The sequence below is a fragment of the Scomber japonicus genome, chromosome 6 (assembly GCF_027409825.1).
Source record: "Scomber japonicus isolate fScoJap1 chromosome 6, fScoJap1.pri, whole genome shotgun sequence".
Classification (NCBI taxonomy): Eukaryota; Metazoa; Chordata; class Actinopteri; order Scombriformes; family Scombridae; genus Scomber; species Scomber japonicus.
In genome coordinates, this window is record NC_070583.1 from 8,440,277 (window position 1) to 8,463,402 (window position 23,126).

General features: G+C 40.6%; 1 protein-coding gene across 1 annotated transcript in view; it reads left to right on the forward strand.

Moving 5' to 3' along the window:
* clcn2c (chloride channel 2c) overlaps positions 1-23,126 on the forward strand; it is a 166,182-nt gene that overhangs the window by 39,817 nt on the left and 103,239 nt on the right. The window contains exon 2 of the mRNA XM_053320881.1: positions 8,916-9,066. Within this exon, the coding sequence (XP_053176856.1) occupies positions 8,916-9,066 (151 nt within the window). The remainder of the gene's footprint in view (positions 1-8,915; positions 9,067-23,126) is intronic.

Here is a 23,126-nt window from a genome sequence, read left to right on the forward strand (position 1 = left end):
TCAAGACTCCCCCCTATTAGCCCCCTGGGGTCCCTCACAGGAGGATTGTGAAATCTTTATTTACTGTACATCCTTTCACATTTCACTTCCTCACCCTTTCTACTACAAGGTGTCTCTTTCTCTTTCACTTTGAATGTGTTTATCAAGTATACATCTGATGTTTTTGGTGTAATTAAGAGTGCAGGTGTTTTTAAGAGTAAGGTAAAGTTGAATTTATTGTTGCAAAAGTGTTCAAGTAGTAGCTCCTCCAAATATGCAACATCTGAACTGGAAATGCCAGCCCTTTCAAAATAATACAAAGGTGCTGCTGTCTTCACTAACAACCAGCAAAGCTAAAAATTGACAAGAATGCAGTGTTTCCCCATCACAGATTTGATCCTTGTTAGGGTGAAAAAGAGAAAAGTCTCAACACCATCAAATTCTTTCCTCTATCCCACACATTCTCACTCTTCACCCTTCTTGCCTTCATTCTCTCCCCTCACACAGTCCCTCCTTTAGATTAATTGCACAATGATGCTTTCAAATTCTTCTTCTTTCCTTCCTTCCCACAAAAGCGCGCTGACACACTCACGCACACACGCACACACACACACACACACACATACACTGTACAGAAAGTAAAACAGCAGGAAGAGCTATCTGTTATTGTGTGGATGAATGTTTTGAAAAGGAAGGGTCTACGAGCAAGAAAAAAGACAGCAGCTTATCTGCTTTTTGTTCTCTTTTCGCCGCTCCTCTCTGAATTTTTGATTGATCAAAATCGATCAATGTTCTTTTCCTGTTTTTTCTTCACACACACAAACGCACACCAGGACACGCACGCACGCGCACACACACACTCTCTCCATCAAGGAGCTCATTAGCTGAAGTGAGTGGTGGCGTGCTGGGCCTGAAACGGTGAGGCTTCTGGTCATTTGGGGTTGACCGCTTGGACTGCAGCCAACTCCTGGTGTGTGTGTGTGTGTGTGTGTGTGTGTGTGTAACATTGATGTGTGTGAATTCAGCTCTCCAGTCCTGTCCTTGCCATTCTTGTACATTTTAGGCTGTTCCCTCATTTGGGGTCCTCACTGTGCCTGACTTGTGTGTATTTGGCATCGAACCACACGCAATGCCACAATATCACACACACACACATGCGTACACACTTTATATCTGCCTCACACTGTGTCTCACACATACAGACAGCCTCTTGTATTTTTCCAAGTTCTCTGTGGTGCCACATTATCTTTATATACAAGTTGACTTTGCCTGAAGTGTTTGATTACTGCAATTATTTTGTTTTCTGTATATTTGCGTGTGTGGAATTAAAGCTGAAATAACCTTAAATGAAATATGAACTCTGATGACACTGCAGATATTGTGCATATTATTAATTATATTTTTAAAAAGCTAATAAAGGGTTCCTTTAGGGCAGATATTCAGTTACATCTGAGTGCCAGCATTGCTCTCATTGCTACTGACTTGAGTACATATACAAATGGAACTAGGTTAAGTCCTGCCCACACTTGTATTTCACAAATTTTATGACCAGAACTGACAGTGTATGGGTGCTGTTGATGCATTAAAACCAATAAATAACAAAAAGTACAAAGTAAATAAGTCAAAAGAGGACCTTTTCCCTCTTTGTGTCTGAGTGTGTCCACTGTAAGCATAATCTACCAGGCTCATTAGAGTCCTGCTGGGCTGATTCACTCATTGACCTCTCTGAGTGGCTAAACCAAAGGAAGGTGTGACTCCAACTGTGCTCCTTGATTGGCTTCTGGAGGGAACCATGCCTTTTATCTACACCCTCCTTCTCTGTCCTCTTTTTCCTTGACTTGTTTTCCGTCCCTTCTTATCAATATGACATGAATTCCTCTCTTTCTCCCCTTGCCCTTGTTGTTTTTATCCTAGCTCAGTTTCAAGCTCAGAATTGTAAACAGTAAGAGTTTCAGTTCTTGAAAGTTTTGATGGTCCCCTGACAATTGGGAGAATTTTGGAACTTGTGAATTGTAAAACTTTCAGAGAGGTATCTTTTGGAGATCTGCAATCTTTGTCATCTATTTATTCATCAAAAATGAAAAAGAAAGACAGGACTGGTAGACTTAGATGATTTTACTTTGCCTGGTTCAAGTAAAGAAGTCCCCTCACACACTTTGAATATTCATATTCTATACCAAACAGGTGGTTGCCCTGGTTTTGCTCTTCCTCTACATACACTTTGTAGAATTTCCAGAAAATTCATCAGAAAAACAGGTCAATGGCAAAGATGTGACTTATCTTTCCCACATCTATCTAACCTGTAATCATCAAGCGACAACAACCACTGCATGTTGAGGCCAATGTGTAAGTTCCTTAAAGTACCACTGACAGTGGCTAGGTGCTGGCTCCAAAAAGTCCCTGGCTCCAACAGACTGCCATTCAAAAGGCCTGTTGTCACAGTAGTTTCTGTAGGTTTAATGTTACCTGATAACAATGCCTGCTGAGTTAGTTCTGTAATGTAAGTCTGCACCGCTTTGTTTTCCTGGTAAGCTAGCACTTGCTTCAGTTAGTGGGACTTGTTTCCACAACGTGAACAGAAACACAGTCCTTATATAGAAGGTCTTGGCTCCAAATGGAAAAGATGGCACTGAAAATAAGCAGCAACTCTGGGCTTCAAACCGGCTCCAATGCAAACCAATGAGTGACGTCATGCCATCTTTATACAATCTATGGTTATCACACTTGTTTCGAGTGTCATTTGACAAGGTCACTTGACTCTTGATTTTATGGTTTGGATATTTATGGTTTTCGTCTTGACGAAACTGCCACTTGTTAATTGCAGGTTTGTCAGTTAGCCTTGGAACTGTGTTATTTCTTCGATGTTAAATGTTTAAACTGGAATTCTTGGATGGAAATATTTTGTGGTTTTGTAACGAGTAGTAGTTTTGGAAAAGACCTTTCTGCGTTTTATCTCTCTGGTCTTTGCAGTGACTGATACCGTAGATATCAATACTGTATTTATTCCTCACCCATGCCCTGTCCCTTGCCCCAGCAGCCAGGACAATGAGTCCAGGACAACCCATTCATCTGGGATCAATTACCCCAGGCAGGCAGGCTCAGCCGAGTGCCCATTTCTGACTATGCTCAACATAATGATAGGCTTTCAACCAGTAATGCCTTTGTTCTGGATGGGTCTGTCTGTTTTCTTCCTCTGGTCAGATGCTAGTTTCAAGGGGGTGCATCTGAGAAGGTCTATTTCTGCCCTGTTGTTTTCGGGTCTTTTGAGTTTCTGTTGCGTTTGAAGTCTCCTTACTTAATTAAAACTTTGGGTTGGCGATCATGAATGTGGCCGAGCATGCCATGCAGAATGGCATCTTGGGTAGAACAGCGGTTGGCATTTGATGTCAGAAACCCCAAATCGTTCCCCAAATGTTTTCCTTCTTGATTTTTCCTCTGTTTCCCACCGGTTGTGTTCCTTCCTTCCTGACTCCCATATTGGACTTTTACATGGCTCTGGCGAGGTATTTTGAGACTTGTCAGTCAATTAATCCTTTTTACCAAGTTTAGTTTGGAGTTGAGAAATGGGTTTGAACTGAAAGCATTTCTACATTTTTGAGAACAAAGAATCACTAAAAGACCTTTTTGATTCTTTTTTGAAGGTTTTTATTCTGCACTAATCAGATTGGTCCTGTTGTGCTTACACATGCTTCGATGCATGTACACAAGGTTGAGCTAGTGTTCAAATGTGTGGCTGAATTTGACAGGTAGTAATTATACTGAAAAATGTAACCAATGCACAAAGATAATACAAGGAATGAAGTCTGCCTGGTGTAGTGAAGTGAATGATCAAAGAATATTTCATATCCTCAGTATTAGTCATGTTGCCCCCAAATTAGCTAATGACAGTGTGCTCAATTCAAGCAATTAATAAAATATGATGTACAAGGCAAAAAAAGAGGCTTTGTGCTTACAACATTGGTCTCTCTTTGTACCTTAATAATAAGGCACAGAATGGAACCACGATACAATAAGATAAGAAACTGATAAGCACAATCGCAGTCAGAATTGATTGAATGTAAACTATACCTAAATACTGCCAAGTAATGGCCACTGCTGGCTCTAGGATCTCAGCTCACAGCTTTATACCAACTCATAATACCCTGGGAAACAACTCTATGTTTCCATCTCCAGTCTCCAAGAAAGTCGATCATCTCTTTCCTGTTTCACTTAAGCCACCTATTTCAAGCGTAGATCCTTCGATAAGTCAGGCAGTCACAGTCAGGTGCTTCCAACTGAAGGTGTTGTGAGGGGAGTCTTCTTTGCATAGCTGTACTTCACTCAAGTCAAGTGTTCATATTAGAATCTGGCTTTGGCATGAATATAAACAGTTCTTATTATTGAACTAACAACAAGGCATATTGCTTGCTTCTGATGTACAGAAATGACCAAAAGACAACCATGAATGGTTCAAATATGCAGATAGATAATTTTAGTACTTGGCCTCAGTGATCATTCTCTATTTCCAATTATCATTTCCTGACTTCATTTTCTGTGTGCTTTAAATTGACTAATTCAGTATCCTGTCGCCTGACCACATCTTAAGACAAAGTGTATATACTTGTTCGAAAAGGTCGCACTGGACAACTTGACGAAAAGCCTGTCGTCATAGAGCTGAGTAAAAGCTGGTAGATGAAGGATGAATCCTGCAGATGTGGGTAATTACACACAAAAATTCAGACAGTCCTTCCTCAGAGGCATTCGGAGTGTTCCACTAGATTTTACGTACAAAAAGTGACAAGTAGCAGTAGGACTGAAAAGGGACAACCTGAGAGAAACATTCAGGCCCTTCTTACTTTGACACTACTACACAAAGAAGGCATGACGAATGTTCTTGACTTGTAATGGTCCGCTGAACAGCATGCTGTGGATTTTAGTGGAAATGTTTAGACATCAACAATATTTTCAGGCTTGAGCAAATTCTAATCATGATGATTCATGGCATTGTTACAATTTTGTAACGATATTGACTAAGACATATTGTTTAATGTTGACCTGTCAGGTCTGGCAGACACTGATCCACTTAATAAAGTTGATATTGTTGCTGGTATCAGTGATAGGCCGAAATTCCGATGTGCTCCAGTGACACAATTGGCAAATCTTTTCAAATACCAAGCGTATTTGAAAGGAACTGGACTTACACAATACATGGTTGTAATGTTCAGACGCAGCAGTGGTTGACCTCCCAGCAGGGTTGTGATGAGACCCTGTCAAACATTTGTTCTGACAGTTTGTCTGGAATGTGACCCAAACCTGTACTCTCTGTGAGCAGGCACCTGCCCTTTATTCAAGTAAATGTCCTTGCTCCTCTGTTTTGACTGACCCGTTCTGCAATTTAATATCCGCTACTGCTGTCAGTCAACCTCCTGTGATCATTGACCTCATAAAACTCAGTGAACTTGTCAGCTTTATGGTTCAGACAAATTTGTATAAGCGTGTGTGTGCGTGTGGCTAAAAATATCCGGAAGTCCTTCTGTTTTGTGTACATGGCAGAGTGTTTACAAGGTGCCAAGTGTGAGCAGTGTGGTCTTGAGCATTGTGTGCGAGTGTGCGGGTGGAGGTTAGTGGGTGTGCGTGTGCCTCCATGTATGTTATCTAAACACTTTGAACCATCGTGCCATAGGGGCCATGTTCCCAGAAATGAATGCCGGCTTCCAATGCCTGTTGTATCAGGACATGCATCAACATTTAGTCAATCTGGACATTTGATTATTAAAACAGAAATAGCAGTATACCATCTGTTTGCTGTGTAAACACAAGCTTAAAAACAGAAGTGCCATTATTGAGGCATGGAGAAAGTATGCATTTTGTCAAGATCATACCAGTATTTTTCAAATCTGATGCTAGTTTATCTTAATGCTCCTGGTGAAGATTCTTTTTTTATATTTGATAGTTTATATGCCTCATTTAAATATAACTTTTCTTTCCATTTATTCCAATTTATTTCCATTTAATCTGTAAAACACCAAATATTCACTGGGCAAAAGAGCACCTCTATTGTCAGCCAGCAGCTAGATAACTAATTAGCTGTTCAGCTGCAGTACATTAAACAACATGTACTGTAAACATACCTTCAAACGTCATTTTGGACCCGTTAGATGCTGGTTTGAATCATTGCTCTTTAAAATGCCTGTTAACACCACACTGTCTGTCCATGACTTGTAGCTACAGTGGTTTGTTTGCGTTGTCTCCATGGAAACATTCATTTTTACAATTAATTAGTGGTTTGCATGTGTACTGAACCATGGGGGTCTTACAGGTCATGGATTGACTACGTTCCGTTACCCCACTAATTAGGAGATCCCTTCATAATGCACTTACAATCTAAGTGATGGACTTAATCCACAGTCCTCCTTCTGTGTAAAAATGTGTTGAAAAGTTAATCTGAAGCTGATATGAAGCTCCAGTTGTCCAAATGAGTCAAATCAAGTCTTCTATGTTTCAACATTAGTCTTTTTAGTACCAAAGTCCCTCTTTTTGTTTCTATACTTCCACCACAGCACAGCAGGGAAACACAGAGGGAATGTGATGCTAAGAAGACTGTAAATGTGTCAGATATCACTTGATATGACTAACTCACACTGCTGAAGCTCAATAGAAGCTTCACATCTACTTTTAAATGACTGTGTGGACACACTGTGGATTTAGTCCTCCATCACTTCCATTGAAATCACATTTGAAGGAGATCTTTTAATAGTCAGTATGACCAGAAGGAATGATTACAGAGGGGAAAACCTCTTTTACTGTTCATATGACTGCTGTTTTAAGACAGAATCACATAAACTAACCACTTTTGATTTATTAAAGCATGTGTGAAAAATAAAATGAATTATGTCTGAATTCTATTTGGCAGCTTCAGTCTTTTAGGGTTGTAATATTGTGCACTGTCACGCTGCCATGGCTTTCTAACACACTTGAATAGAACGGATCCATTCGTCATTATAATTTGTAGGTATACAAACCTTTTTATGCCATTGTCAAATCTAATTAGGGTTACACATTTTACACAAGGTTGTTTTATAGCTTTCTCTCTGCAGCAATAGCAGGAGTGCAACCGGGTAGAAGAGCCAATTGTCAAATTACTTTAACATAATTTGGCTCCTCTTAATGTGACATAAAAAAAAGGTAATTATATTTTGGTGGAGATTTAGTCACAGTTTTAGTCTTGTCAATATCTTCATCATGGAAAAAGGTTGCTAATTAACACTAATGTGACCTTTTAATAATAATGATAATGCTAATAATGATGATGATGACATCAACAGCACAAACAACAGCAGTAAATAGAATTAGAAGCGTAGGCTACAGTGTATGGGTGGGAATTTCTCGGCACCTCACGATTCGATTAAAATCCGATTCAGAGGGCTACGAATCGATTCTAAAACAATTATTGATGCATCTTGATACATTACATCCTCATTTTCCTTTCTTACTACTTTTTTAAGATGAACTACAGATTGTGTGTGCACCCTATAAGACTGTCCGGCTGCTGCACTGCCTTCACTGTTTGGTTCCGCCTCTGTAGTCCGTCAACATCAAATTATTAACTAATGTTTAAATAATAGTTTCTTGACTTTTGTCCTCCACGTCCGCATCGGGATGCATTGTATAATCGAGAAATCTTCCCCACCCTATTACAATGCATTGAAATAAGAATATAGTTAAGTCATGCAAATGCAGCTGAAAATGTGTCTGAATCCCATTTAAAGAACTGCAATGTTTTTTCCCTGTACTGACAGCTGTATTCAGCGTGACCACATGTACACACACACACACACACACACACACAAACACACACTCTCACAAGCAGATGGACCTGTATGAAGTTTCGATGGACTAGTGCTACACATTTAGGAATGTGGCCACAGTATATTCCTTCCTCTGTTTGCCCTTCACTGACTTCAGCTGTGCACCACAGGGTTTGGACTTGGAAGGAGCAGAGCAGTAGTTCAGATATGCTGTGTGCAAAATGTAGTCACAGCTGGATGATGCAGGACTGACTGATTAAATAAAAGGTTTAGCACAAATAAAGTCTGTGCATTTAATGTCTTTTTTTTATTGTTATCTCAGGAAAATGAACATCTGTAGGACATGCTCATTGTGCTCTGTGATAGTGCTGATGGTGTTTTCACATTGAGCAGATATCATGCTGCCGAGAACGACCTTGATGAACTTGACTGACCTGTTGAGGCTGGTTTTGATATCTGGCTATGATGTGACGGGTGGCTAAGAGGAAATCATTAGTACCCTTCTTCCTGTTCACCACCCAGGAGCATAATGGGAGGGGGGGGTTGTTGTCTGGGCGGTGTACCCAACTCGGCGCTTCCTGTCTCTCGCAGTGCTGACTTGACGTCTTTTGCATGTGTGTGTGTATTTGTGTGTGTTTATAGAGTATGTGTTTAGTATGGGTGTGAATATGATTTTTTTATGTGTGTGTGTGTGTGTGTGTGTGTGTGTGTGTGTGTGTGGTGTCATATTTAAGGCTTGAGGCTCTGATTTTGAGAATAGGTGCAGTTTATTGTTGTAGAAACAAAACAAAAAAAGATGTTTCCACTCTATGTGCCGTTCCGGTTTCCTCCAAGCTGACCTGCGGGTTGATCTTTCACCTTCAGAAGGGGAGTAGTCCCACATGGGCCAGATGTCATCCAGGTCATTATCAGTCTGAACAAAAGTACACACGGCTAGTCAGCAAAACTGCTCTGCCTGCGTTTCCTTAAACAATTCATTTCTTCACATTTGATTGCTATAATAGAGTCACACCCACTAGTTTAATCATTTTAACATAAAAAAACATCAATATTACATCCTCCCTGTTTAAATCTACAACTGTCAGTTTATTGTTAGTTGGATGTGTTTATTACATCACAAGCTTATGTTCTCCCTGTGGCTGTTTCCAGATGTATGGGCGCTACACCCAGGAGCTTGGGGTGTACGCCAAAGAGGAGGCCGCTCGGCTGAGGGAGAGCGGGCAGAGGCGATCGGTCACCGAGCGGAGCCGGACTCTGGACCTCCTAGAGTACGACAAGGGACGCTGTGCCAAGTGTCGCAGTAAGTGTCACACACCACAGCCTCAGTACTTCCACTGAGGGTTAAACACAAGCACTTGAACTGGAAGCAAGTACAGAAATGTCTTTTATATTTGTGATCCAGCTGTGTCTGTAATATGGGACTAGAAAAAAAATCAAGGTTCTTACGGGCTTTTAAAAATAAAATGTAGGCAGAGGAAATGTGCTATTATCAATTATCACTTCATAAAAAAGAAAAGACAGTATAATTATCCCCTGATTGGTGAAATAAAACCTTTTTAATCAATGATTATTCCATTTGATAGAAGACCCAGACTGTTTTGAGAACTAGCTCAACATTTAACATTACATTTGTATGAATCATAAGCATACTGTTTGGTGGCTTTTTCATCCTATAATATTAAGGATAAAATCTCTCTGAATAAGCCTCAGATCTTAATACAGCGCAGACATTGATGCAGTTCAGTCGCAATAACTATTCCCAACTTGCCAACCAAGACATTTTCTCACTTGATGAGAATTATTCAAATACTGTTCCATCTTAAAAGAGAGCAGAGCCTATTTTGTTTATATCAAGAACCATTTTATGAAAGCTTTATTCAGCATCACACTCAAATACCTCTAAATGAACCGTTTACGCTGCTGCATGAAGCGAAGAAGAAGGTAAGAAACCTGAAATTTCTCATATCAGTTGGATGAAACTTTTTTTCTACCATTTTGCATTTGTATCAACCATCGCACCATGTTCCACATATCAACTCAGTATATTAGCACTGTAGAGCATTACACTGTAAATCATTGCTGACTCTATTACTTTATACTGTAAGAGGCAGTAATGCATGTGCAGGTGAAATAAGCCTCACATAGTTGCAAAGTCCTTACTAGAAACATCTTCATTAGCATCAAAGAAAATCAGCCTACAATTGTAGTTTAATACAGTTTGCTCTGCTGGCCAGCAGCTCTTCATCTAATTCTTTACATCTCCTCATATATGATATAATGGACTGCTCTGACATTTCCAAGCAGTCGATGATAAGGTGTGCCATGGAACAGAGTGCTCTCCAATACTAAAAAGGTCAAGAGTGATGTTTCACTGAAGCCCTCGCATATATTTTAATGTCACTGAACATCATATTTTACTGTAGTCTGACCACCGGTGCACTGATTGGACAAGTGATCAAGACCAGGCACTTCTAATGGAACTAAAACCCCAGTTGGCTCCATTGTAAGACAGTCACATTACACTGGAAAAGAGAAAAGAATCACTTTATTTATAGTTTTTACTAGTGATTCTATTCAGAAAAGTGATGTAACTTTACATCACAGCCACAGTGCTAAGTGGTAAGATTAGAAAACACATTATATCTGCCTCATTAAAACAAATAGTGAGAGTATTCATCCATATACTGCAGCAGCTGGAGTCAGCTTTAACATCATTGCCTAAGAGGGGGGGCATTTTTTGAACATCATATTACTAGAAATATAATACGGACGGTAGTTTTGCTTTAATAGACTTACTGCATTACTGCTTTTTGCTTGGGGAGCTTTGATTGTGTTGGACAGTTGGACAGAAAACAGGAAAGAACTCCTTCATTGTGAATCTATGGAGAACATCCAGCATTTAAAATGCACGGGTGGATTCACGTGAACACCCTCCACCCCCCCCCTCCTCCTTTGTCTTTGTACTGTTGGTGGTGATAATAATAATAATAATGCTTCTATATGTGTGTGTGTGTGTGTGTGTGTGGCAGAAAGTAATGAGATCAGGTGTGATTGTGTATGGGACATGTAGCAGGATAAACAACAGGTTGTAAACACAATTGGGAAATGTCAGATTCAGAGCTGTGTGGATGATGAGAAAGGGCACCTACTCTCTCTGTCTCTCACTCTCTGTCTTTCTCTTTGTCTCTGTTTTTCTTCACAAACACACAGAAACTCATGGTAAATCAGTGATGCACAACTTCAACTCCTCCTAACCAAAACTCTCTAAGTGACCTTTAGGGACATGCTAAAGGAAATTTGCATCACCTCTTTCTCCTTTTACTGCCTTTCTATGTCTCTCTGTTTTCATTCCCTTCTTTCCTCATATTGAAGTGCTGTTGAGCATGTAGTAACATTTTCCTCTCCGTGCAGGTGCCTGTTCTGTGTAAATAGTGTGCCCTCTACTGGCGAGAAGCTCTCATTGCACCCTGCGATAATTACACACCGATACAAGTTTTTCCAAAATGCAGCAGTGTGTATGTGTGTGTGTGTGTGTCCTCTGCTCTCATCTCAATGATGAGTTTTGCTGTTGTTTTGCTGGCAGCTGATGAGTCAGCTATCTAACTCCCTTCTCCTTCTCCTTCTCCTTCTCCTCCTCCTCCTCCTTCTCCTCTTCCTCTTCCTCTTCCTCCTCCTCCTCTTCTCATCCACTTTGTATGGATCAGGACACTGAAATGCCAGCAATTGAATTGATTTGTCCCTCAGCAGGTACATTCAAGAAGAAGAGAGAGATTTGGTCTAGGTTGCCCTGCAGCCACATACACTTTTTTCGTCTCTCTGCATGAGAAAAAAGCCAAATATAAGCACACACAGAGTGACGCAAAGGCATGAAACAAGAAGCGACTGGCTGGAGATGTATGTAAATATGAAACTGACACGTACATACACACATTCTTTTTAAATGCTGCTGTGGGTTATGACTGTGAGCTGCAGTGGGAGATGGGGAGGTACTTCCAGTCCTGCTTACACACACACATACAAACACACACACAAACACACACAGTATCCCCCTGCTTAGATCGGCACAATCTGTCTTTATTATTGCTCACTCACACTGTTTTGCTATTTATATTTTAAACATGCGTGCCAACACACACTGTAGAAACAAACACACTTCTTCTCATTCATTTACTGCTGTTTAATGATGCAGCCAGCAGCGGTATATCCAGCCCATCATCTGCACTCGCAGGCCCCGTAGGAGCTGTCATCACTCTCTCTCTGTGTGTGTGTGTGTGTGTGTGTGTGTGTGTGTTTATGGTATTCTGGTATGACCACTTCAATAGCTTGGCAGTCCCAGCAGCTCCAGGCATTGTTCATGGCGAAATGTAATGACAGCAGAGCAGCTCAAACAACAGGTAGCACCTCTGTAATTATGGCTAGCAGTGAAGCAGGCAGAGTAAGATGCAGATGGCAGTTGAGTGTAGTGTAGAGCCTGGCAATATACATTACTGAGGTGGACTCTGTGCACCACCTTCAGCTGGATGAAACTGAGTTGAGCACAGGATGAAGAATTCAGTCCATCATACCTGTGCCAATTTGGACTTTGTCTTGGAGAATATGTCAGTGTTAAAAGACATGGTGTTTTGATACATTTCAGGTATAAGCCCCCACTTAGTAGGAGAAGGCTTAAAAAGGCTTTCCTATAATTATTCTTAAGGGAGCCTGGGAAAGGAATCAAACTTTGTTTTTTTTTTATCTTTAGGTCACTAAATACATACAAATTTGAACATAACAGATTAAACTCAAGACATAAAGAACTGAAGCTAGAAAAAATATCGTCAACGTCAAGGCATTGAAATGACTGATACCCAATCTGCTCCAGAGAATAATGGTCGAGTTCAAAATGGAGTTAATAAATGGTTATTGCTAATAGACCTCAGATTTGATGCTGAAGTAAACTTAAAATGATGGTGGAATTGTATCCATATCTTCAAAGCGGACAGCACCAAAGGATTTGAGGAGTGGTGGTAGGGAGATAGAGGAAGAGAGGAAAAAAACCAGTGTAGAAAGGGAGGATGAGAAGCTTGATTCTGCCTCTCGGCTACACACAGTAGTCTCAGGGGTTTTTAACCAGTAAATAAGTTTTTGTATGATGGCAGCCCAGTAATAGTGCATAAAATTAGGGAGTGCGAGACTGCCACAGTTCCTTGGTATCTGTAAAATAGATTTCTGATGCTAGGAAGGCATTGAAAAACATACAGGAAGATAAGATGATCATCTAAATGCATTACACTTTTCCTTAGAGTGACAGCGGTACACTGCTCCAACACTGAAAGTCTGAATTCATGTTGGCTTTGTGGGGCAAAGCTGGTCTAAAAAAGGTATTGTGTGGGTAAAATAGATAACCCAGCTTAGACAGACGAAAAGGAAATGCAGACTGTTGTTTTTGGATTTAAAGTACTGATTGGGAAACGTTCACTTTTAAAATGAACATTTAGTTTGTAACCTGAAAACGATCCAAAGTCCCTGATGACAATAGACTATATGATATATTTAGTTGGGAGGATGGAAGATACTTGGTTTGTTATATAGAGCAAAATATCATCTGCATAAAGGGATACCCTATGTTCAACACTATAGCGTGTGATACCTTGAAAATGGGATGAGTCTTTGAGCATTAAAGATGGCGATTCAATTGCTATGGCAAATAATCATGGTAACAGGCATCCCTGGCATGTTTCCCTAGATAGAAGAAAGTATAGGGAGTGTATAGAGTCTAAACCATGAGATAAATGTGTTGCCAAATCTAAATTTCTGAGCCTATCCGATCCACCGAAATAATCCAAGGAAGAATGTCTTCAAGGCTTCTTGCTATCACTTTAGAAATAACTTAATTCAAAAAGTCTTGTCTGTTTCTCCAACTACTCGAAAAGTTTGGCCTCAAAGTTAGCAACAATGGGTTAGCCTGATATGATGACACTGAACAGAGAATGGAGAGATGTGTGACTGCTGAGTCTCTTGAGAGTTTTGTTCAGTGGATCTGCAACAATGTGCATCTGTTTTTGTTTTTTTCATTTGAACTGGCATGAACACTTCTGCTCCTCCAGCAATATTCTACATCTATCCTACCTTATGAGTGACAATTTGGATCTTCTGCAAGGGCACCTTTGGCCTTCTAGGGCTGTGGAAATGCTGAGTGGATCTTTTTTACAGGACGTTTTCTCATGATCAAACAATCAGAGTAGCATACTGGAAGTAAAGCTGACATTTATGGTGGACTGGTAATCCTTGAGGTACTTTAATAAAGTTGCTTTACCTGCAGTTTTTCACCTGCAACTAATATATCCACCAGTTGGGAATCAAAATTTGCTGTGCAGCTTTTGAACAACATCAGCAAGTGTTCTTGTGAATCTTAAGTGATTGTAATTGCTGCCTTCAACCAATGCTTTTGTTGTTTTAGTTTGAAACTATTTCACTTATATCACCTCCATACTGTGACCCAGTTTTTATATGATGTTGAGTCACAGTTTTCACCAGATATGTAACACAACTGGATATGTAACACAAATTGGCCCACTTTCTTGTTCATATCATTGTGTTTATGTTTGGAAAATTGGATTGGCCAACAATAATGCAGCCTTCCATGCTATTTATAGTAAGCAATCTTAAGAATACAAGTACCACAGAGAACTGAGTACTACAGTTGCTGATGTTCACTTAATTGTTTGAAGTGTATTGCTTTTCATAGGGACTCCTTGCTGTGGTTGCCCATGTTGGGATAGCATTTTATTTGAGTTGGCATTCAAAATGCTGCTCCTTTCACCCAAACAAAACAAAGTGGTATGAATAGACTAACAGAGTGAGCGACCAGTAGACTTCACCATCCATAGAGTTCTCTGCTTCTGCTAGCAAGGCTAAACATATCTAACATTTTACAAGGATTGGCAACTATTTTCAGCGGAAAAATGCATGTATGCATGTATGTTTTCATCAACCTGCCAGGTCAGGTCAACAAAACACCTTATGCACTCTAAATACTCACTTGGGACATTCCCTTTTCTGTCCAGTCAGAGTCTATAAAAGCTAGAATCTTAAGTCCTAAACCTACAAATAGATAATGCTTTCAGATCTCAATTGGGTTGATATAATAGCACTACTGTTTATCTATGTTTTGACAAGATTACAAGGGTACAATTAAACACATGGAGTAAAACATTCTGGCATCACGAGGGGAAACTGGCAACTGAGAGCAGCAAAGCTGAATGTGTTTTCATTCCCACAATGCTTCCATTTGGAGTGCATAAACTGGAAAACAAGTGCCACAAGAATTAACATACGGTGTCTTCACCGACTGTTGCCTGTTCAACCACCCAGTAAAGTCCTTGGGGAAAGCCTGTTGTTGTACCAGTTGACCAGCAGGGCGCAGCATTGAGCTTCACAGCAGCACAGTCAGGTGGATGGTGAAAAAATGGAAGAGGGAAAGGGGAGCAAAACATAAGGACCCTAGAGAGAGAGTGTTATGCTGGCACCCCTCTTTCTCTTAGTTGTGTGTGCGTACGTGCGTGCGTGTGTGTGTGTGTGTGTGTGTGTGTGGTTGTGCTCAGGTGTGTAATCTCTGGACGTCAGGGAGCATCTTCACAGCCTCAGTCAGCCTGCCTGTTCACGGTGCATCAATTGGACTTATGCAAATGTTTGTTTATTTTCTCCCTTTAATCCGTTTATTATTTTTTTGCCACTTCACATTCAGTTTAAATGGTGGGTTAGGTGAGGTTAACCATAAAAACATTTTCTTATGTTGCCACCAAAGTCATTTCATTCAGTTGGATCATTGAATGTGAAACAATAGAATTTCCTTTGTGTTGTTGTGGCTCAAAAGGTTGATGGCATAAAGATACTGCATCTAATTTGAAGATGACCATTTAAAATTGAATCTCTGCACCTTTTAAAAGGTAAGGATTACAAAAGCAGTGTGATTTCATTATGTGTGTGTGTGTGTGTGTTTGTACAATTGTGCATGTGGGCAGTATAACGAATTCTGTTAAAGGAGCTCAGCCATGAGAATGGACATAAAATATTCAGTTGACAAGAGGAACTTGCCCTGACACATACACACATACACACACACACTTACACATACCGTGCTGGAGCAACACACAGTAACTCACAGTGATGCACCAATTCAAACCCAAGTCAAGCTTTATTTATCCACAGATGTGACTTAGTGATCTAATAGGACTTGCCAAAGCAAATCTACATCAACCCCACTGGTTCTTTTTTCCATCTCAGTTTCTTTTTCTCTGTCTGTTTTTGCTATCCCTTTTTCAGTTCATGTCAGCGGTAGGCATTCATTTGTCTAATGAGCTATAAAAGATAAAGTTCTTGTCTCATAACAATAGAGAAACACTCAGATAATGAAATATCTATATTTATCTCTCCATCTCAATCATTCTGTCTTTCTTTCTTTGTCTGTGTTGCTGTGGGAAGAGGGCGAGGAGGAAGGGGGGGTCACCTCTAGCTTTTGTAACCGTGTGTGTGTGTGTGTGTGTGTAGGCCTATGTGTAGGAACAGTCAGGCTTCAGGCTGCTGTCATTCATTCTCAGTGCTGATGTCGCAGGCTCCCACATGAGCTCCCAATATCCCAGAAGGGTCTTTCTCTGTCACACACACACACACACACACACACACACACACACACACACACACACACACACACACACACACTCTCTCACTCTCTCTCTCTCTCACTCTCTCTCTCTCTCTCTCTCACTCTCTCTCTCTCTCTCTCTCTCTCTCTCTCTCTCTCTCTCTCTCTCGCACAGCCGCACGCATGCACAGCTGTATCCACAATGTGATGAAATATACACAGCTGCCTTTTTTTCCCCTTTTTCTTTCCCCCCTCTGTCTCTCTTCTTCTGTCCACCTGCACCGCTATGTCATTTAATTGGTTCCAAGACACACACACACACACACACACAGGCACAGCGTTTCGCTTCAACAGGTGTGATGTCAGCAGGAACTCAGCACGACGCCGCATGTTGCTATGGTGACCGGCAGGCACCTAGCGACCAACAGTTGCTCACATACTGTACTCTCCCCTTCCTTCCTCTCTTTTTTTTATCATTTCTTCTTCACTTAAGTTTTTCATCTCCAGCCCCTGTCCCTCTTTCATTCTCCTTTCCACTTCCCATACTTTCTCTCCTCTTCGTATTCCTCCACTCATCCTCCATTAGTAAGGGAAAAGCTAGACAGAAATGGCAGAGCAGAAAAGCACCTGATGGCAGGTTGAGGTTGGAAACGGACACATTTATCACTGGACACACACACACACACACGCACACGCACACACACATCGAACACACACACACTCTTTGATACTCATTAACCAGTGACATTTTTACCCCTGTGTGGGATGCGAGCACACAGTTTTGCTTGCACCTGTGTGTGTGTGTGTGTGTGTGTGTGTGTGTGTGTGTGTGTTATCATGGGCACTCATACTGTAAGTGCATCCACCTGCACATGCAGGTGTGTGATCATGCAAAAATGTGTTTTCCCAGCCTTTTAATTCCTCATGATGTGTTGTCACAGCCGTTTAGCAAAGATTAGCAAAACACATGCAGAATTTACATTTTGAATCACTTTTATTAGACAGAAAAACAATAACAAGTAAACAACCAAATACAGCCACCATCCTAGGTAAATTAGAATAATACATCTATCAACTAATAATGAATAAATTAACAGAAACTGAAGAAGAGTGAAGAGAGAAAGGGAAGAAAGCATAGTTTCTCTTCTTTCCCATCTCAGTCAGTCTCAGTTGTAAGGTGTAGTGTTTCAGGTGAAGGCTGACAGTTAAAAGATTCACAGCTGTCTTTGCTGTCTGCCTCTTCATCAGTAGTCATACTAGTAACACACACCTACAGTACTGACCTGCTGGATGTTCCATTTGGATGCTGCACACAGTTATTAACACCAAGTTGGTTCATTTTGGTCACTGAACAGGACTATAGCAATCATTACTGTCCAACTTATTAACACATTCTTTACGTTAAAGCACACTAATGAACTGAAGAAGCTGGTATGTTTAACACATAATGAATAAAGACCACTAATCAGTACTTTTTAAACTATGAGTTAAATGACTTCCTGTAATATTTGTAGTGAAGAACCCACTGCCATTAGATTTTTGTAGAGGTACAGGTATCCATTGTGCCAAGAAAAGGAATCTTAATGACTATGGTGAACCTCTGACTTTTCCTCTAGCGTCACCAACAGGTCAAAGTTTCCAGTCACTTATCCAGAGAAATGTCTCCAGATGTACTGGATGGATTGCCACAAGATTAAGTGCAGGCATTCATTGTCCCTTGAGGATGAATCCCAATGAATTTGGTGATCATCTAATGCTTTGACTTTGAGCGAAACTATTGTATTTCCTGTCATCGTCACCAGATCAAAATTTCACTTAGTTCAATACTTTTTATGAGCTAATACCAACAAAACTATTAACTTATGAATCATGTCTATACAATATTAGGAAACTGAATATTGCCCATCACAATTTTCCAGAGCTGTAGGTTATATTTTCAAATGATTATTTTTGTCCATCTAAATCAGAGGTGTCAAACTCATTTTCATTGAAGGGCCACATACAGACCAATTTGATCTCATGTGGGCCGGATCATTAAAAAGATGGAAGGAAATAAGAAGGGAAGGAAGGAAAGATAGGCAAAAGAAAGCTAGGAAGAAAGCTAGGAAAGACAGACAAACGGAAGGGATGAAGGAAGGAAGGAAGGAAGGAAGGACGAAAATAAGAAGGGAAGGAAAGAAAGACAGGCAAAAGGAAGGAGGGAAGAAAGGTAGGAAAGAGAGACAGTAAAGGACCACAGACAGACGGAAGGGAGGAAGGAAAAGAGGAAAGACAGAAGGAAGAAAGGAAGGAAGGAACGAAGACAGGAAAAAAGGAAGGTAGGTTGGAAGGACAGATGGAAGGAAGGAAAAGAACACAGGAAGGAAAGTGGGCCCGATTGCACCCCTCTGCGGGCCGTATCTGGCCCCCGGGCCCCATGTTTGACACCCCTGATCTAAATCATTCAATACTCAAAATATTATTTTTTTATACCAGGAAATAAAACAAACAATAGAAGCAAATCCTCATTATTTTGCTGCCATCTTAGCATTAAAAGCTTTTATCATGGCTAAGATATTTAGAGCAGAAACAATTAAACGATTTATCAATATGAGACTAGTTGATCAATCATTTTTGCTTTAAATGAAATAAAAACAAGGTGATACAGTACATTACATCAAACAGCGTATGAATCATCCCACTGCGTTTGATACACAACGTGATAAAACAGTCACAGGTTTGGACCACAATGTCGACCCTTTATCTGAAGCACCCATACATAATACACACTTATGCACCCACTGACATTATAATGTTCCCACCACAAAAAATCTCATCCCACATGCTCATGCCTCTTTCACATGTCCAGCGGGCGGACACTTATGACACATAAACATTTCCAAATGAACATAGTGTACTAGAGCTGGCATGATTAGAATATGGTTCATGACACTTGAGTATGGACCGCATTTACCAGCAATCAAGAGCTCGTGCAGTAAATGGTCAACGTTAACCCGGCACTTGATTGAAGAACACATGCAGCTCCACCCTTTACATGCGCCACAATACACACACACATGGGTTTTTGAATATATGTATTTATGCACATGAGCCACGTGAGTGTATGTCCTGCCCGTGTGTGCTGGGCACCACGCTGACGCACTGTGGGGGTGTTCACACGTCACTCACATTCATCTGCCAACCAAATCCAGGAAGCAGCACAAAAACAACAAACAGACATGCTGTGTTACTGCTTGTGTGGTTGATGGTGTGTGTGTGTGTGTGTGTGTGTGAGAGGGGAACTTTCACTTTAATATATCAAGTAACCAAGGAGACTTAGGCCACTGATCAATATTTGATTCAGTGCCACTTGAGCAGATTGTGTGTGCATGCGTGCGTGTGTGTGTGTGTGTGTGTGTGTGTGTGTGTGTGTGGTGTTGTCCATTGCCTTTATTATAGAGGCGGTGGCATGGGTCCAATGTGTGTGTCAGCAGAGAGAATGGTCACTACCTACGACGTTAGCTTACATTGATTTTGTCATCGTGGGTTGAGCCAAGATGGCCCCGTAACACCACTCGCTCCGAACATTAAGACGGTGACATCATATTTAATATTCATACACCTGTCCCTGGGTGCCAGATTTCTTCAGTAGGGGGTTTTGTGGTAATTCCGGCACGCAGCCAGGATGGGAATGATGCCAAACAAGGGACGTTGAGTTCCATCAGTGCAATGAGAGCTGGTGCACCGTCTGCGAAAGGATGACGCTGTATTCAGTGTCGTTCTTCATCAAGAGAGACAAACACTGATATGTTCTAGTCATTGTTAGAATACAAATATTATGCAATGGACTCAAATAAAGGCCCAGCTTTCTCTATTGGCTTTTTTACCATGAGAAAATGACTCCTACAGGAAAACACTATTTTCTAACAAACAGTTTTTTGTCACTGTTTCCTGACTGGTTTGAAAAGGCCAAGGCTCACTTGGAAAAAAGGTGAGGTCACAGATTTGTGGGCGTGCACCAGTCAGGATTCAGCAACATTTAGATCTGAATGTGAGGACATGTTTGAGGGTTGCTCACAATCAAGTCAGTCAAGTCAGATCAATCCACACTGTTCACAGTTCAGAGCTGCAGTGTTCTGATCAACATGTGTTTGTAGCACTGTGTGATCACTTACCAAGTCATGAAAGTTGGTCTTGAATGTATTTTCGTACCCTTGTTTTCCTAGTCTTATTTTCCTATTTTTATTTTGGTACTCTTATTTTCTTACTCGTTTTCGTACTCTTATTTATGTACTCTTGTTTTCACACTTTTATTTTTGTACTCTTGCTTTCGTACTCTTATTTTTTCAACTGTATTTTAATAAGTTCTTTTACTGTAAAACTCTTGTATCAGCACTTAAATCAAACATTTCAAATGATACCCAGACCAAATCAAGACGTTAGAAACTGTGTTAAATCAGGCAGGAAATGTGAAGGACTCACTTTAGAATATGGCTGAAGAGAAGTTGATTCATTTGTCAATCAACAGCTAAGTAATTAATAGCTTTATTTTTTAAATGGACTAATTATTATCATCATTTATTGAGCAACAATGCCAAACATTTGTTGCTTTCTGCTTCTCAAATGTTCAGATTTGCCGCTTTTTACATTGAACTCTGGGAAATAGTGATGGCCTATTTTTCAGTGTTTTCTGAACTCACAGATTAATTAGTATCGTAAATAATTAGTTCAGAACATTAGTTGAAGCCTTACTTTAAATAACTGTTAGTTTATTCACAAAGCCAGAAGCTGTACTCTTCCTTTGCTACATGTGTGCAGCCTTCATCTTAATTCAGTTACGCATTGAAGCTCTAAGTAAAATATCAATTTAAATGTATATAGATACATTTTGTCCCTTGTTACACATACATAAACATAACTCAGCACATTATCCTATATCATTATCATTCTCCTGTGTTAGATTGGGGAAGATATTTGTCATACAGCTGTGTTTGTTGCTGAGTTATTGAAATATATTTCCAAGAAGTGCAACATTATTCATGAATTAGCCACAGTTGCAAAACTTGTGAGAGCTGGAGTATGGCTCAGTGTACACAGAGAGAGTGGAGTCTATTCCATTCCCATTATTTCATTTCCATGGTGACAGGTGTCCGCGACTTCCCCTCCCGTAGACACACTTTGTCTTCTCTCTTGGCAGCGAGGTAAGAGGCGGCGAGCCGTCTCCCAGCAGCGACGCTCGCTGTCACCGAGCGACTCAAAGGGTTGCCAAAGTCATCAAGTTCCTAAATCCGCAGGGAGCCGTTTTTAAAGAGGAATGCGGCAGCCAGGTTGAGTATCTCATCGCCCCCACTGAAGGATTTTGACAAAATGCGAGACGGTTGAGAGTGAAGAATGGGGGGGTGGAGCAGCAAGGGAGGAGTCGGACTTCGGCCAGAATGCTGAGATGATGAGAGGAGGAGGAGGAGGAGGAGGGTGGAGGATGGAGGATGAAGTGAGGGTGCAGGAATGTGATTAATCGGTAAAGGAACAGGAGGGAAATAAAATAAAAGCAGAAAAAAACCCCACATTGATTCACTAGTCTGAAACAGATTCTCACTTTTAATGCTCTATTTCTAAGTATTACCCACTTTTTAAATACCAACAAATGCTGAGTCAGCAGGTAGATACAGTAAAAAGCAGATTTACTTCTTAATTAACTGCAGTTTGATGCGAACCTGTCCGTGGAGGTGCAGAGCATACACAAATCCACAGTGACGCTCTTTACTGCGGCTGTAACCATGCAGCACTTAGGACCAGGCCAAAGTTTTATTAATGCTGTCATTAATTTTTATGTGTTAGGATTGTGATATCAACATGTGGCTTTTTTACAGCTAGCTTCCTTTCACTGTAAAAATCAATGCTTATTAAAACGGCAGCGGCCTCAGAGAAGTCAGCGTCCTACTTTCCTTCCGTACTTTTTCTATTTCTGCTTTTCGATCTGCCTTGATCTTTTCTGCTCTCGGGTTTTAAGTACTTGCTGTTTTCTTTTCTTTTTTTTAACACCCCCCCCCCCCCCCTTTTCCGATGTCTTCCTATTGTTCTTTCCTTCCTCCTCCAGTCCTCTGACCTCTCTTCTCCTCCTCTTCCTCCCCATCTTTTCATACCACTCAGCTCTCTTCACTTCTCTCTCTGCCTGCAATCCATCACCTCTTCCTCCTCCTCCTTCTCCTCCTCCTCCTCCACCACCCTTTCTTCTCTACTGGGTAAAATCTAAAAAATGTGTGTGTGTGTGTGCGTGCCAAAGTCCGTGTGTACGTGTGTGTGTGTGTGTGTCTCTCTCTCTCTCGCTATCCATCTGAGCCCAATGTTCTGAGTTATTACTCTCTAATCATCAGTGAGCCCAGAGCCAATCCATAACACACACACGTACACACACACGAACACACACATGAACACACACACACACACACTTTTTTTCCATACCTTACAGATTTTTCTCCTTTGATTCGTACATTGAAATCTATGAGAGAAAGAAATCATTGATCCCTTTAACTGTTTGCTGATCTGTCAGTTTGTCCATATTGTTCTGTTTTAAAGTTAAATAGCATGCAGCTGTGGTTGTCCTCTGAATATATATTATATTATGAGGACAATATTGTGTGATCTGTTCTATTCTGATAATGTTTCAGTTTTGTGATATATGCAAAAATAGTTTTAACAGATATTTGTAACCCTGAAGAATCCACTGAGAGATTTTGGCATGAAAATAGATACTTGAC